At 39.8% G+C, this 17,708-nt stretch overlaps 1 protein-coding gene across 1 annotated transcript in view; it reads left to right on the top strand.

The window, feature by feature from the left end:
* VAV3 (vav guanine nucleotide exchange factor 3) overlaps positions 1-17,708 on the top strand; it is a 450,109-nt gene that overhangs the window by 284,257 nt on the left and 148,144 nt on the right. The window contains exons 16-17 of the mRNA XM_021000329.2: positions 10,767-10,868; positions 13,895-13,995. Coding sequence (XP_020855988.1) covers positions 10,767-10,868; positions 13,895-13,995 — 203 coding nt within the window. The remainder of the gene's footprint in view (positions 1-10,766; positions 10,869-13,894; positions 13,996-17,708) is intronic.

Genomic DNA, 17,708 nt, shown 5'->3' on the forward strand with positions numbered 1-17,708 from the left:
GAGGGTATGAATTAACTCATTTCTTGTTTCCTTCCCCATCCTGGATTATTCTGTTGAGTAAGGAATTCAGCATAAGACAAAGATACCACATGCAAAGAACTCATTGCCGATTTTTTTTTTAAAAGCCATTATGGAAAGCCCACAAATTTTTATTCAGATTCACCACAGATGCAAAGGGAAAATCCTTACAAGACCTGTATGAATTCCTCTTGTATTCTCCTCTCGTCTCTGGGCATTGCTTTGTAACAGAATCATTTCCATATGCTTCCAAAACATACGAATTTAACATCCAACTTCCCTATAGCAGCATAATTTAAAATGTGCTATAACAACTTCAGTTCATAGTGCCAGCTCAGTGTTCATCACTCATAACCATAGCATCTTTGGTATTTAAAATGCAATATACCATCTTATAAGTAGATATATTGGGACCGTGAGATGAGAGAATTCAAGATTTCCTTGAACCTTTCTTTCCCTTGCCTTGGAGAGATGCACACTGTCAGGTAACATTCTACTATGTTAATCAATTAATCAGTACATATGTATTAAGTGCCTACCACATGGGAGGCACTGTGCTAAGCTCTGGGGATACAAAAAGAGGCAAAAGACAGTTATTCTTTCTGTCTGTTTCAGTCATCATTCTTTCAGTTATTCAGATTTGCAGCCTTGGTGCCAGCCTTGATTCTTCTCTCCATATTTAATTACTTGCTATGTCCTGTCAAGTCTACCTCCAAAATATTGCTCCCATTTGGCCCCTTCTCTCCTCTCTTCAGTTCAGACTCTCGTGTCTTCTTTCTTACCTGGACTTATTAATTGGTTGCCCTGGCTTTGGTCTCTTTTCCTTTTCCTTCATAGCTGCCAAACTGATACTCCTAAAATACAGAGCTAATCATATCAATTCCTCCCCCCACCCAGTGATCAATGGATCTTTATTGCCTCTAGGATTAAATACACATTTCTCTATTTAACATTTAAAACCTTTTTGGTCTAGCATCCACCTACCTTTGCAATTTTATTTCACATTGTGTACTCCCCATTCCCGCACTCTCCACTGCAGTCAAGCCGATTGGTAATTTGTTTCTTGTACAGGCATTATGTCTTCTACTTGGCCCCTTTGAGCAAAGCTCTCTCATGATAGAATTGCATTCTATCCTCACTCCACAGACCTCCGAATGACTGATTCTCTAGTTCTCTTCAAAGCACAGAAGGAATAGTATGGGAGAGGACTTTCCAAGTATGGGTGCTGATTTACCACAGAATCATGCATTTGGAGACATATTTGTTGCCAGTTGAAGGAAGTAAAATGGTGGGAGAACTCGAGATCTCCCAGAGCCTGTCCATCAACCTTGGTGGGTAGACCAGCGAGGAGTCAAGTACCCAGCTCAGCAACACAGTCATGGTCACAGTAGGTCATGGTCACAGCAACACAGGGTCACTAAGGGGTCTTGTTTGTCCTCTTTATGCTCCATGAGCTTGGAAAAAGGGGGAAAAAACCTAACAACAAGAGCGCTTCCAAAATGGGATGTGGTAGGGGGTTGCTTTCAGGTACCTGGGCCACTGCTGGGGTGGTATCTGCTGCAGAGTGTGCACAGCGACGTACTGAGAAGGACACCTGGAATACCTGTACCCAGCACACGCACTAAGGCTAAAGAGCTGTCCAGGTAGTTTAGACAAGAGTGTGTTTGCTGCTTGTCAATCCAGGAGCCCTGGCACCAGAGGGCTCAGCCTTTCCCCTCCCACCTGAGCCTCCTCTAGCCCTGGACTACTCCCAAGGGCTCCAGCTTGAGGTTTACATACCCAGGAAGTCTTTGAGGACATTGTGGTCCACATTGATCTCTCCCTCCCCACTCCTTAGCTTGTCTTTCCTTTTGATCAGAAAGCATTTACTGTTCATTTTTCAAGTGCCAGGCACTCTGCTAAGCACTGGAGGGGTACAAAGTCAACAGTAAAACAGACCTGGCCCTCAAGGAACTTGAGCTTCAGAGCCTTTTTTTTTTAATGGGACTTCTTTTGATTCTCCCAGTGATCTGTCTCTGGATACTAGTTTGTATGTCCTATGTACTTTGAATATTCTTATATATGTAAATGTTATATTCCCTTAGCAGGGACTATTTCCTTTTTGTTGAGACTTTTCTAGCAGATACACAATTTCAAAGAACCAGCCATTCAGCTCCAAAGGAGTGAGTAGGGCACACAGCAAGGTCATTGAGATAAAAATGAGTAAGAGTGCCCAGAGTGAGGGACAGGATAGTCCTATTCTATTTTACCTTAGACTACATTGGAGTATTGTGTATAATTCAGGGCATCACATTTTAGGAAAGATACTAACAAATATCCAAAGGAGAGCAGATGGGATGGCAAGGGAATGGGGCACCAGAACACATAAAAATAGCTTGAAGGAATTGGGAATGTACAGTTTGGAGAAGGGAAGACTTAGAAAAGGTGTGACAGCTGAAAGACAGTATGGTATGGTAGTAGATAGAGATGGACCTGGACTCTGGACACCGAGGTCTAATGCCTCATATAGTTGATGGCTGGGTGAGCTTTCTGAATCTATTTTCTCATCTGTAAAATGGTGTTAATAATGTCTGCAGTACTTACCTTATAAGGTTTTTGTGGAGTTCATTTAAACATTAATAGACATGAACTATGTATGATGAGCTATTCTATGTGCTTGGGTTTTAAGGACAAAAACAGAAGTCTCTGCTCTCAAGGAACTTACTATTGAAGGGAGAAATACTATGTATATAAAAAATTAAATGTTAAATGCATATAAAGTGATTTTCTGGGAGCCATGTATAATAGAATAGGGCTTCCAGAGGGCACAAAGAAAGAATAGAATAGGGACCTGAGAGAGATGGCACCAACATGGATGGCGCTCAAGGATCTGGGAGGAGTAGGCTTTTGCCTGAGATAATGCATGTAATACACTTTGTGCATGTTAAAGCAATACATGCATGTGGATAGATAGGTAAATAGACATTTGCTAAGCACCTGTGATATGCCATGTTAAGTTCATGGCACACAAAGACAAAAAAATAAAACAGTCTCCATCCTCAAGGAATTGGGAAAGGCCTTGTGTAGGAGATGGTGTTTGCACTGAGCTCTAAAGGAATTTGGGGATTCCAAGAGGCAGAAGTGGGGAGGAGGTGCATTTCAGGCATGAGGGACAGTCTGTGTAAAAGGTACAGGGACAAGACCCAGAGTGCTGCATGTGAGGGACAACAAGTAGTTCATTTGGCAGAACCCTATAGTGCCTCAAGTAGAATAATGTGTGATAAGCCTGGAATGATAGACTAGAGCCACATTGAGAAGGAATGTAAACACTGAACCAAGGAGTTTGTATTTGGTCCTTGGGGATATAAGGAACCCATGGAGCTATTTGAGTTGGGGAATGTCCTGGTCAGACCTATGCTTTGGCAGCTCTCTGGAGGATGAATTGGAGAGGAGAGAGACTTGTAGGAAGCAATAAGGAGAAAGATGACAAGGGTGTGAACTAGGGAGGTGGTCATGTGAGTAGAGGGAAGGGAATATGTGTGAGAAGCATGCTGTGGAAGAAGACTTGACAGAACTTGGCAACTGAAGGAATATGGGGGGGTGGAGTTGAGAGAGAAGGAAGGGCTGAGAATGAATCCAAAGTTACAAACATGCATGATGTGAAGGATGGTGTTACCTTCAACAGATATAGGGAGGTGAGGAAGAGGAGCAAGTTTTTGGGAAAATATAATGAGTTCTGTTTGAACTGTGTTGAGTTTGGGTTGTTTATAGGGCCTCCTGTTGGAAATGTCTTATAAGTAGTTGTTGATGTGTGGGACAGCGACCCTAACTCAAATTAAACTCAGAGACTTCTCAAGGTAGAAAGCAAAGGTTACCTTTATTACAGTCTTGCGAGATGGCTGTCTGTTCCTTTGATATACATGGGGGGGGGGAGAGAGAGAGAGAGAGAGAGAGAGAGAGAGAGAGAGACTGAATAACAGGGGCCTCCTTATAAAAGCAAATCTCTGCCCACCGCACAAAGTCTCCACCCACTACACAAACAAGTTTCCACCCACCACTATCCCTTACCCCCTTAACTGGGGGTGGGCTTACATTCTAACTGGGAGGTGGGGCTTACATTCCAGTCCCAAAATAGAAAGACAAGGAAAGAGGCGGGAAGCCAAGAGCAAATGGATCAGGTTGGGGGTGGGGCAGGGCTTATTCTTTCTGTTATTGTGCTTAAAAACAGGGTCTGAGCAGGGGAGGATTTTGAAAATAATAATCAAAAATTATTGACCTTTTGAGGAGGCTTCACCTCTGAGAGTTCATCTCTCACAGTGATATGGAATAGAGTGAGAAAATAGACATGAGTAGAAAGATCTATGAGATCTATGCATACAAATGGTAACTGAACCCGTGGGAGCCAATGGGATGAGAGAAAGAGAGAGAGAGACAGAAACAGAGAGAGACAGGGACAGACAAAGATAAACAGACAGAGAGACAGAGACAGAGACAGACAGAGAAATACAGAGAGAAACAGAGAGACAGAGACAGAGAGAGACAAAGAGACAGAGACAAAGAGAGACAGAGACAGACAGACAGAGAAAGAGACATGAAAAGACACAGAGAGGGACAGAGACAGACAGAGACAGAGACTGAAAAGGTGTCCAGGAAGAGAGTATGGTAAAGCATCAAAGACTACCAGGAGGTCAAGTGGAATGAGGACTGAGAAAAGAGAGACCATCAGATTTGACAAGGAAGAGATCATTAGTAACTTCTGAGAGATCAGTTTCAGTTGAGTGATGAGGTTAAAAGACAGATTACAAAGGGTTGAGAAGTGAGTGAGAGGAGGGGAGATAGAAACACCAAGTGTTGAAAGCTTCTTTCTAAGGGTTTGACCATGAAAGAAAAGAGACAGGTAGGAAAAGAGCTTGATTGTTTTCCAAAGGATTGTGGTATATCAGTTTGTGCCATTTGACTTTTGGTAGGTGTTTCCTTTTTCTTCCCCCAAACTTGAATCAGTTTCAATGATGACGATAACCTGTTGTGATAAAAAGATAATAGATCAAAAAAGACCACATATAGCATACACTTTGCGAACCTTAACGTGCTTTATAAAGTCAGTTACTTTTTTCAAAATACTTTCTCTTCTCTTCCCATTTAATCCTCACAATGACCTCGAGGGGCTGCAGGGATTATTCTTATTGTTTTACAAATGAGGAAATTGAATCTCTGGTGAACAACTTGCCTATAGTCATACAGATGGTGGGTATCAGAGGCAGGATTCATACCCAGGTATCTCCTCACTCTAAATCCTTTATTCTTTCCACAAAGTTATGCTGCCCTAACAGAGCAGATTATTTGACAGATGAGATAACTGAAGAATCGATCAGTTAGGTGATTTTTCTTCAGTCACAGAGACAGATATTATTGTTGTTTAGTTTTTTTTTTTCAGTTGTGTCTGACTCTTCGTGACCCTATTTGGGGTCTTCTTGGCAAAGATACTGGAGTGGTTTGTCATTTCCTTCTCCAGATCATTTTACAGATGTGGAAACTGAGGCAAACAGGATTAAGTGACTTGCTTAGGATCACACAGCTAGTAAGTGCCTGAGGCCAGATTTGAACTCAGAAAGAAGTGTTCCTGGCTCCAGGCCAGGCACTATCCATTGTGTCACTTAGATGCCCTGAGGTAATCTAAAATCTAGGTATTCTAACTCCCTTGAGATACTCCCCCCCCCAACTTTAAATTGACTACATATTCAACTCACCTTCCACTGAATTCTACCATTTGTTTAATATGCATCTGAAATTCAGTGAAGGGTGTGCATTTAAAATGACTACAAAGCCAATGTTGAATGAAATAAAATCAGCACATTATGCACCAGAAAATATCATTTCCAGTGCTAAACGTGATGGTAATCTTTTTTATTAGTGTTTTGAAAGTGTTCATTCATTTCTTTTCATAAAAGAGAGTACGTAGACTTATAGTTGATCTGAAATTAAAAAAAAAATAAAGTCCAAGGAAGACTTGTAAATCTCTTTCCTACCATTTTTGTTCCCTTTATGACTACTTAGTTCCTTGGGAATCATTGAAGTTTTCCTTTCTGAAGTCTATGCTCTTTAACCTGGATTCAGCAAGGCTTCTTTGCTGTATAACTGGTGTCTTCTAAATATCCAGTAGTATAGATGATTAGTTGGCTTTGCTTGTCAATCATGATTTACACACACACACACACACACACACACATACAAATATGGAAACAAATAAAGATTTCAACAAATTTGCTCGAAGATTGTAATGAAAGAAAAAGTTGTATATCTTCTATCCTGTATTTAGATGCCTTTCGTGTCCAAATATGAGTAGTTTTTTTTTTAAATTGGTCTCTGCTTAGAAAATGCTTACTCACAAAAAGGAAAGAAAAAAACCCAAACAAACATTTTAGCATTCTAGCATTCCCATATGTAAGCTCCGTAAGTCTTCATGAGGCACTTAGGCTCTAAGCATGGAACTGTTAAGGTCATTGAACATTGCTGTTTCCTGAATGGAGATTTCCCAATGTCATTGGTTCCTCAATAACAAGAAACCCCGACTAGTACCTTCCATTACGCCTCAGCTGACTAACAGGACAGTTGTTTTAAGAGTATAAGAGATAGCAGACTAGGTCACACCTATTGTCAGTTCCACCAACTAGGATTAAATTTGACCAAATCAAATTTTCTTTCTGCTGTTCCAATGACACTATAGTTTACCACTACTCTATAGTATAACACCCATTCCACTCAGGTTGGAATTTGCTTTGTCATGTTCACTTCTACCTTTGTAGCTTCTTCATTTTTGCTCTCCCCTTCCAGGAGATGCCACCTCCTTACCTTTCTATCAACCTACTTCCTACCTACATCCATCCTTCAGGTCCCAGCCCACATTCTACCCATGAAGCTTCGGTTGTCTACTCAAGCCCTCATCACCTTTCTTTGAGCTCCTGCCACGCTCAGCCTATTTAATGCAATTTAGGAAAGAGGTGAAAAATTTAGGAAAGAGAGCTGAATTTGAAGTCAGAGTCCCTGGGTTCAAATCCCCATTTTGCCACTTTCTGCCTGTGTGATGTTGGGCAATTCACATCAGGACTGTGGCCCTCAGTTTCCTCATCTGTAAGATGAAAATTTGCTCTCTAAGATCCCTTCCAATTCCAAATCTGTAATTCTATGTTATCATATTGTTACTATTTTATTAATGTTATTCTAATTCTAAATATGTAATTCCATGTTGTCATATATTTGTTATTATTTTATGAATGTTATTCCAATTCTAAATATGTAATTCCATGTTGTCATATATTTGTTATTATTTTATGAATGTTGTATAAGCAATGGACAGAACACATGCTCCACAGGTTATCTATGGTATGTCAAAAAAATGAGAAGTCCCCCAAGTCACTGAGTAGATCTCTGGTACCAGCTTCACAGGTGGATGTGAATGAGAATTATAAAGTATGGTCTGGCAGGGTGGTCTGTACTGCTGGAAAGAATATTCCTATCCACGAGAAAGGAGATCTTTGGAGGTATTGGTGTTCTCTTTTCTTAGGGCAGGGACTGTGCCTTATCCTTCCTTTATGTCTCTTACAAATCACAGCACAGTGTAGACCACATAGGAAATACCCTATGATTTTTAATTTAAACACACCTTTAATTTTTAATTGATTGGATGACATTAATAGTTGTCATCTTTAAATGAACCCATTTGGGTTTTTCTCAGCAAAGATACTGGAGTGGTTTTCCATTCCTTTCTCCAGCTTATTTCACAGATGAGGAAACTGAAGCAAGCAGGGTTAAGTGACTTGTCCAGGGGTACACAGCTAATAAGTGTCTGAAGTCAAATTTGAACTTGGGTCTTCCTGACTCCTTGGTGCCACCTAAATGCCTCCTGTATGGAGAAGACAGAAGACAATGATATTATTATGGAATATTGTTATAGGAATATTGTCATATTCCTGGTTCCAGGAATTGGAGCTTTGGATTGAGTCAGACAACCTGGGTTTGAATCCTGATTCTGTGACACACTAGCTGTGTGTCATTGGGCAAGTCTTTTTTTTTTAACCAGTCAGTGCTTCAATTCTTCATCCATATTGTATCGTTGTTGTTGCTGAGTTTCAGTCATGTCCAACTCTTTGTGACCTCATTTGGGGTTTTCTTGGCAAAGATCCTGCAGTGATTTGCCATTTCCTTTTCTAGCTTCTTTTATAGATGAGGAAACTGAGGCAAACAGGGTTAAGTGACTTGCCCAGGGTCACACAGCTAGTAAGTGTCTAAGGCTGGATTTGAACTCCTGAAGATGAGTCTTCCTGACTCCAGACCTGGTACTCTATCCACTGCACCACCTAGCTGTCCCATCTATATTGTGAGGGCTTGTATTAGATGGCCTTGATAGTCTCTTGCAGATCTGAATTTCTAACCCTGTAAATAGTCTTTAAGCAAAATTTCAAGAACAGGATCTCTTTTCATTTTCGGTTTCGAGAATATCCAACATAATTTTGTATTCCTTGAATGCCACTGACTGGTCCGTACACTTGACTATTATGTGCATGCACACCAAGTACTTTATCTGTGAATTAGTTCCCTGGAGTCTATAGCCAAGAATGTTTCTCAGAGTCTTTCCTCTGACTCCTACAAAGCATTCATGATCATCTCCTTCCCAACTGGGTGTCAGTAGGAAACTTAATGGATGCAATCTCCAATCCATGGTCCAGGTCACTGATGAAACAATTAAATGGCAATGTGCCAAGGACCAATTCTATTTGTTTTATATTCCCAGTATGACCCTAAGAGAGGTCATTTAATATGTTTCTCAGGCAGCCTTTTCAAAACAGGAGGAATGCTTATTCATCTGGGATAGACTTTTCAGGTGGACCTCCTTAAAGGGCTCCTTTTTTTTTGTTAAAGACCTGAGCTGATGAATCCTCCAATCTCCCAGGACTGAAGTCCTTCTTTGACATTATATACAATTCTGTACACCTAATGTTCAGAGAAAAGAACAGCAGCCTTTTTCAGCAGAGAAAATAGGTTTTGATGACCTTTCTAATATAGTGCCCCATGGTAATTGAGGTAGGAACTGAGTGTTCTCTGAATGAACTCAAGGGATTCCCATTTGGAAGCCTGGATCTTTGCTCCAACTCTTCCTTCCCAAGGAGAAACTCTGTAATTTGTAATTAACACCATAATGAGGAGCCTTTGCAAATGGCCCCATGTTCAGATGTGCAGAGAAATGCATGAATGAGAGCAGAAAAAGAAGGAAACCCCAGTTGGCTTTAAAACTCGGTAACATTTTTAGCACACTCATATTCCACAGGCAGATTAGAAGGCTGACCTGTCTGACACTTCCGCATCACTCCCTGCTATTCCAATTGCCTCTCTGAATGCTTTTTCTCAAGCCTTTTCTTAGCACCTCTGAGACTGATGCCTGGCCCAATACCTATGTTCTGGTTCCTTACATCAAGGTACTGAGCTCTGTGTTGTTCAGAGAATTGCGATATTACATGAAGGGGTGGGAGAGAGGGAGAGAATTCTGCCTTGTTAGTGTCTCATACCTTCATTTGGAGATCTCTGGAGCTGTATTAGTCTTGGATAACTTTAGCTTTCTGTACATGACTTTGTTTCTTAAAAAGACATTTCTGTTATTTCTGCATCCATTTTCTGTGTCAAAATATTCATTCTTTTATCTATTAATTAACTAATTTGTTTTGATAGATCCTCAGATTTTATTGATATAGAGAACTCCCATCAAGGAAAATCCCTCTACTGCTGCAGATTGGCATCTCCTTTGAAATTTACAGTCTCAGAGAGTTGCCTGGGGCATTGAGAGATTAAGTGATTTGTCCAGAGTCCCACAGCCAGTATTTAGGCCTGGAACTCACCTTTTCCTGACTCCAGGGCCAACTCTCTATTTACTGTGCCTTGTGAATTCTCATCTCAAAATGAAGTTAGATAAAATACAATCAAGAAATAAAACCCCATTACCTGCCTCAGCATCTCTGGTAGTTTCTGTAGGTTGACTCCTTATACAGGTAAAATTCTTTGTCCCCATCCTTCCAGGATCTGTTTAATATACTTCATTTAAACCCTATCTCTCATGATCACTTGCCTGGGTGACTGTGGGCAAATGACTAGCCTTTCCTGGGCCTCAGTTTTCTCAACTTTATAATGACAGTATTGGATTGATTGGCTTCTGAGGAGCCTTCCAGACTTCCAGGAATGATCCTGTATTTCTAGAATGAATGATGGAAAGACTTTTAGATATTTTAATTCATATGTATACTAGGAGATGAGCTCCATGGAAACAGAACCCCCCACCCAGATGGTTTATATTTAAGTAATGTAGTTATGAAGAAATAATTAACTAACAGCATGAATACCCACCGGTTTTCCCTTGTCCCCTTCAGGTGGGCTGCAGTGGCCTACATAGTCCTCAGTTAAAGTTTCTTGCAAACATTGGGCTCTGGGAAATGATTAGTTCATCCCTAGGAAGCAGAATGTTTGATAGATTATGTTGTCTGATGCTGTCTATGGCCTCTAACACTTCTGGGTTTTTTTCTTTTAATTAAAAAAATTAGCAACTATAGTTTCCAAGATTGGGCTTTTAATTCATGTTTTTTTTTTTTAAAGTATGTAGTTATATAAGAGGCCTTCTTGAAGTACAAGGCATTAATATAGTACCTTTGGGATTTAAGCTTTAGGTGGTATGTTGATGCTTTAAATCACAAAACTTCCTTAGCAAATTATTTTATTGCTTTTTTTAGATCTAACATAAGGCCAGACTATGCCGACTCCAACTTTCATGACTTCAAAATGCACACCTTCACGCGGGTTACATCCTGTAAAGTCTGCCAGATGCTCCTGAGGTAAGTGTTGTTCCACACCTGGCTAGAGGGAAACATAGTGTGCTTTTGAAAACTGAAGCTCTCTGGGGGTTTGCTAGGATGATGTATCTGCTGATTATGATGTGCTTCGCTACATTTGTCCATACTCTTTCCATCTCCTTAAGCTACTAGAAATCTTTTTTTCTCACCAGAAGACATTGCCACCCTTTGCGGTGCTGCAGGCTCTTTTCTCAGACCCTCTAAAGCACTGCTTGAGGAGGAGGAGGAAGAGGAGGAGGGGGGAGGAGGAGGAGGAGGAGGAGGAGGAGGAGGAGGCGGCAATGTTCTCTTTACCCCAACTTCCCAACTGCTCTGTGCTACCATCTTTCAACAACCTGTTTTCCTTTGATGATCAATCATTCTAATTTTATCGCTCAGCCCAACTTGTTACAGTCATCTACGAACCTTAGAGTCATTCTCTCCTTTCTCTAGGGGCTCAGTATCTGACTTGTGGTTGTTTTTTCCACCCTGACCCCTTTCTTTACATATGAGGCTATTGACATTTTGATGTTCTTCCAAAGCCTGACTTCCCACGTATCAATCTTTTGATCTCCCACGACCTCCTTCTTCCTTCTGCCTCAGTCATTTGCAGAGATGGTCCTACCCTTGATGCATATACATCAGGGATGGCCATCACTCATCCTTGTTTTGTTGCCATAACAGAGAACTCTGAATTCCTCTCTCTCCAAGCTCCTATCCTTTTTTTTTTTTCTGGCTTGCCCCTTCTACATCTATTCTTCATTCTTGTTGATACCTCTAGTTCCTCCGACTCAGCCTATTCTCCCAGTCCATCACCCTTCTTTGGCCTCCCTTCTTAGTCTGGACCTCACACTTAGGCAGTTCAGCCACTCACTATCAGCTGCCCTTGAATCCCTCGTCCCCTTGTTCTGTTGCCAGGCATGCCTTGTGAAACGGTAAAGCTGGGCTGTGCCCGCCGTTCGCCTTCCGCTCCCGAAGACAGTCGCACACCAGTGCGCGTTTGGTTCCCTTTGGTCTCACCTGGGTGGCTCTCTGCTGCCCGGCCCTCCATCCTTTCTGTCCAGGTCTGCTCCTTCACCCTTAACACTCTTCCAAAAGGAGACTGGCTTCTTCAGGAAAGAGGACAAACAGCAACGACGCAGCAGCAACAATAACTTAGAAAATAGACTCAATTGTCAGTGGATCTCTCTTCTCTACTCCATAATCAATATCTCTTTTCGCCAGCCTCCATTCTCTCTTCCTTTACTCCATTCTCTGAAGAGGTAATCCTTTCCTTTGCCAAGCCTGATCCCTTCACTTCTCCTCTAGGTTTTTTTTTGTTTTTTATTTACTTATTTATTTATTTATTTATTCATCCATTTATTTATTTAATTATTTGTTTTTTGTGAGGCAATCAGGGTTAAGTGACTTGCCTAGGGGCACACAGCTAGTAAGTGTCAAGTGTCTGAGGCTGGATTTGAACTCAGGTCCCCCCTGACTCCAACGTTGGAGCTTTATCCACTGTGCCATCTAGCTGCCCCCACACTTGTCCTCTTGATCCATCTCCTCTCCACACCTGTGTGAGCAGACCTATTCAATCATTCTCCCTCTTCCTCTGATCTTCAGTGTCTCATCTACTAGCATCTTTCCTGCCATGTATAAACATGCCTAGGTCTTTCCTATCCTTTAAAACCCTTCCTTTATGCCATCATCATATCTTCCTTCTTTCACAAACTCCTAGAAAGAAGTATACTTTAAATAGTTGTTGCCTCAATTTCCAAACTTTCAGCGGTGCACAGTTGCCTATCAGATTAAAATATAAATTCCTATTTCTGATATTCCAGTTTCTCCACAATCTGATTCCAATGTACCTTTACAATTTTATCTGATACTAATCTTATCTACTCTGTATTCCAGTAAAATGCTCCCATTCTTGTCTTGAAATCTAGTATCTCCACGTCTTTGCTTAGACTATCCTCAGTGGCTTAAACCCCTCCCCCCCCCCCCCCCCGTCTCCGTACTTGAGCCATTCATTTCTTTCAGGTCTCATATCAGATGTCACCTTCGCCATAAAGCCTTTTCTGACTCCTCTGTCGTACATGAAAATGCTCTCTACCTCCCAATTACCACAGACCTTTGCCTGGTTAGCCCATGCATTATGCTTTCCTTCCCCACCCCCATTAAATTTACACAGTGTCTATATAGTGTTCATCTTTGAATTTCCAGTGTCCAACAACATGTTTTGTATATAGTAGGCACTTAATAAATGTTTAAGTTAAATTTGGTAGGACTGTTGACTTAACAGTCTGGTTCTTATTCCTGAACAATCTTGACTTGCTCTTTCCTCTATTTTCTCTTTCTCTGTCTTTCCTTGGAATATTTCATGGGTGCTATTTTTTTTCAATTGCTATTGTTTCCTAATGATTCCCTCCTATAAAAAGAATCACCCTCCCCCTGTAACAGGTACAATTAAACAAAACAAGTCAACACATTGACCATGTATATAAATTAATATCCCATTATATTTATGCACTTTTTTTTTTTGCTTTTTGGTGAGGCAATCTGGGTTAATGGATTTTCTGAGGGTCACACAGTCACACAGCTAGTAAGTTAAATGTCTGAGGTCACATTTGAACTCAGGTCCTCCTGACTCTAAGGCTGGAGCTCTATCCACTGAACCACATAGCTGCCCATTATGCACCATTTGTTAAGCCATTTCCCAATAAGAAGGCACCCACTTTCTTTCTGGACCCTTCGTACTCCAAAAAAAGTGCTTTTCTATCTAAGGGACATTTCCCTCTGTTTTTGGCCTCATTATATTATGTGCCTAGTCATGATAACTCTTGTTCAAAGATTATACTGAGTTTACTGACTTTTCTTCTAATTCCAAATGGACATCATTTCCTCAAAACTTTCAGTTAGGTTTTCTTCTCATTCTGGAAATGACTTTGAATAAAACCAGCATTAGTTTCTTTCATTTGTTCTAATGATTTCATATATAGAAAGAATTTATCACCTTTAATGTATCACTCTCTAATTTTACTTTTCAGAGGAACATTTTATCAAGGCTATTTATGTTTCAAGTGTGGCGCCAGAGCACACAAAGAATGTTTAGGAAGATTAGACAATTGTGGCAGAGTTAATTCAGGTGGTAAGTCATTTTTATTGTTGTGATACTGTTTTTAATTAGGACATAAACCTTGCTAAACATAATTAAGGCTTAATTTACCCTAATTTGTGTTTATTGTAACATATATGCTTTTGAAACTACCATTTATAAGCATAATTAGAAGAAAGCTTAAAATTCATATGACTTATCCTTGTTAAATTAAATGTTAGAGAGAAAAAGAAAAAAAAAGCTACTAGCAGATAGATAAGGAGTACCTCTCCCACCTCTCCCACTATATATATGTGTATATATATATATATATATATATATATATATATATATATATATATATATATATATATATATATTCTATCACACATGATTTTCTTCTAAGTAGAAAAAAGATTATTCTTTCTTTAGCATCTATCTAACTATCCATATATCGTAATGACTTAATCGTTGGTATATTTGAGTGTTAGATTTCTCTAACATGCTGCTAGATGTTTGGGGCAGTCCTTCTATTTGGTTGCTAAGGGCAAAAATTATCTGTAGACTAATTCATGAATTAATGAGTTCAGCACATATAGACACACACACACACCACACACACACACACACACATATTAAAGGCTTAATAATTGATGCATTGGATTGTTAGATTTCTTCCAAATCCTCCTAGATGGTTGGGGGCAGTCCTTCTATTTGGTTGCCAGGGGCAAAAATCATATGTAGACTAATTCATGAATTAATGGATTGAATTAATTATCTTTTTCCAACATCAAAGACATAGATTGCATTTAAAAAAATCTTATTTTAAAACTTTGCCCTGGTTAAAAAAAAAAAAGGAATGTCACATTCTTGTTACATGAGACAGACAATCGGCGCATAGGCTCTCAGGATCTTTTGGTCTGCTTGCAATTATGCATTCAGCAGGCTTTTATCTCTCATTGCCCCTTCTGGATTCCCTTAACTCTCTTCTTTCTCTTTCTTTTCTTGCTTCTTTCTTCTTTCTTTTTCTTCTTCTCTCTTGTTGTCCTTTTCCCCTGAGTTTCTCTTTTTATCAATAAATCCTTTCAAAATCAGTCAAACTTTTTGAACACGAGAAAGTGAACTTTAACCACTTGAGTTCAAAAGGCAGCCATGTCAAACTCTGATTTTTCCCAAGGAAGCAATGACATTGAATTATTTTGGATAATGTGAAGAGTACAATAGAGAATATGAGCTCATTTTAGATTCATTTAGGTTCAGATAATGGGACACTTGTTACGGGAAGAGGAGTTAATTATATCTGGTCTTGGAAATTAAAATTTAATGCTCATATTATAAGAAACCACTTAATTTCCAGCAACTCACAAGAAGATAGTATTAAATGATAGACATCTGTGGTATAGTGGAAAAAGTACTCAGATTAGGAATCAAGAGATTTGAACTCTGTTCTTTACTCTATTACTAACTAACTGTGTGACCTTAGGCAAGTAATCTAACCCATTTCAACTTTAGTTTTGCTATATGCAAAAATGAGGACACTGGGCCAGTAGTAGAATGTAAGTGACACAAGGCCTATTTGGACTATTTTAAGTTTTTCATGTTTGTGTCTCCAAAGCCTGGCACATAGTAGGCACTTAACAAATGCTTGTTGATTGATTAGTTTTTTAATTGAATTTTCTAAGGTTTTTTTGGAGGGAAAGGGAAAGAATATGGATCTGTAATTTCATCAGTGTGGGAACTTATTCCAGGAATCCATACTTAACGACTTCACTGTAGTTTAGAGTCTTAGTGAGTAGACTGGGGGCACTTAACCTCTGTTAAGTGTCTTGCCTATGGACATAGAATTATTAAGTGTTGGAGGAAGGACTTGAGCCTTCCATATCTTCCTAACTCACCCTCTGTCTACTACACAATGCTCCTGTTCAAAGGTAAATGATAGGGAACTTTCTTTCTTTCTTTCTTTCTTTCTTTCTTTCTTTCTTTCTTTCTTTCTTTCTTTCTTTCTTTCTCTCTTTCTTTCTCTCTTTCTCTCTTTCTTTCTCTCTCTCTCTCTTTCTCTCTCTCTTTCTCTCTCTCTTTCTCTCTCTCTCTCTCTCTCCTCTCTCTCTCTCTCTCTCTCTCTCTCTCTCTCTCTCTCTCTCTCTCTCTCTCTCTTTCTTTTCTGTCAGCTAGGCAATGAGGTTAAGTGACTTGCCCAGAGTCACACAGCTAGCAAGTGTCAAGTGTTTGGTCTGAGGCCGGATTTGAACTCAGGTCCTCCTGACTTCAGGGCCAGTGCTCTATCCACTGCACCACCTAGCCGCCCTCCAGAACTTTTCTTTTTTAAATTGATGTTTTATGTAGTTTTATTTTTAAGTTCACTTTTCCTAGATTAGAAAATATGTATCATACTTTCTAGATATAAAATTCTATCCAATTAAATTTAGCAAACATTTATTTAGTTCTTGATATTTGCAAGATATTGGGCTAGGCACTGAAGTGAAAGGTCAGCTGTTAATTCTATGTAAGAATGGGAAACAGATGAAATGTAAATTAAATTCTCAAATAAAAAAAAATTAAAACCTCCAAACCAAAGCTAATAAGTAGTCAAATGTACCTTTGTATTTTACCTTCTTTACACTTGTTCTCCATGCTAAGTTTTTGTCAGTTTGTGCCCACACTTCCCTTGGATACAGTGTGCATTGGAGGGAGAATGACCTAGATTTGTGAGCGAATATTATATTTTTATTATTCTTGCTTTTGCATTTTATTGATTAAATGTTACGGCATGATTATTTTATTCTTGCTTTTGCCCTCTCACTTAGTCAATATTTTATGTTTAAGAATTAATGGCATCATTGTGGCTGCTTTATGCAAATGGGAAGCACACCAGTTAGGGGTGTGACAGTGACCAGTTTAGAGGCATGTTTTCCCACAGTGGAATACCGTGACACTGAGAGTGAGTTTAGTGATATGGTCACCACATTATATAACGACCTCTATTTGTCTGGACTATAGCAATAGCCTTCTGGTGGATCTCCCTGACTCAAGTTTCTCCCCAGTCCTCTACTCAGCAAGCAAGTTTGTCTTCCTAAAGTGCAGGTCTTATCATGTTACCCCTCTACTTAGTAAACTTCAGTGGCTCTCTATCACCTCCAGCATCAAAAATAAAATCTTTTGTTTTTTGCGTGCTGAGCCCTTTATTATTATCTCCTCCACCCCTCTCTTGTAAATGGCAAAGGACTATGTAATGAAGTATAATGAGACTACTTCAATGCTTCAAGGACATGTGCTTTCCTTGTTATGGATGCTCCCTTCACTGATGCAGATTGCAACTCCACTAGCTACAAAGGGGTAGATAGTCTTGTGGAGTTGCTGTAGGCAAAAAAAAAAAAATTATCACTCTATGCCATCCTGGAGATGAATCTCTCTGAACTAAGCTAGGCTAATTCTTGGACAATAGATATACTATTCATCATCACATCTGTCCTTTGACACTTTCCAGAGCTTATACTCTGCTTTTATAATCTTCAGGACCCTGCATCATCTCCACTTCACCATAAGGATTCAAAGTAGAACTTAAGTGGAAGGTGGCACAGTGGATAGGGCACTGGACCTAGAAATATGGAAGGATCTGAGTTAAAATCTGGCCTCAGGGTAGAGCCAAGATGGTGGAGTAAAAGCAGTGACTTGCTTGAGCTGTCCCTCAAACCCTTCCAAATAACTGTAAAAAATTACTCGAAACAAATTCTAGAGCAGCACAACCCACAAAAAGACAAAGGGAAACA

The sequence above is a fragment of the Phascolarctos cinereus genome, unplaced genomic scaffold (assembly GCF_003287225.1).
Source record: "Phascolarctos cinereus isolate Bilbo 61053 unplaced genomic scaffold, phaCin_HiC Scaffold_5;HRSCAF=322, whole genome shotgun sequence".
Lineage (NCBI taxonomy): Eukaryota > Metazoa > Chordata > Mammalia > Diprotodontia > Phascolarctidae > Phascolarctos > Phascolarctos cinereus.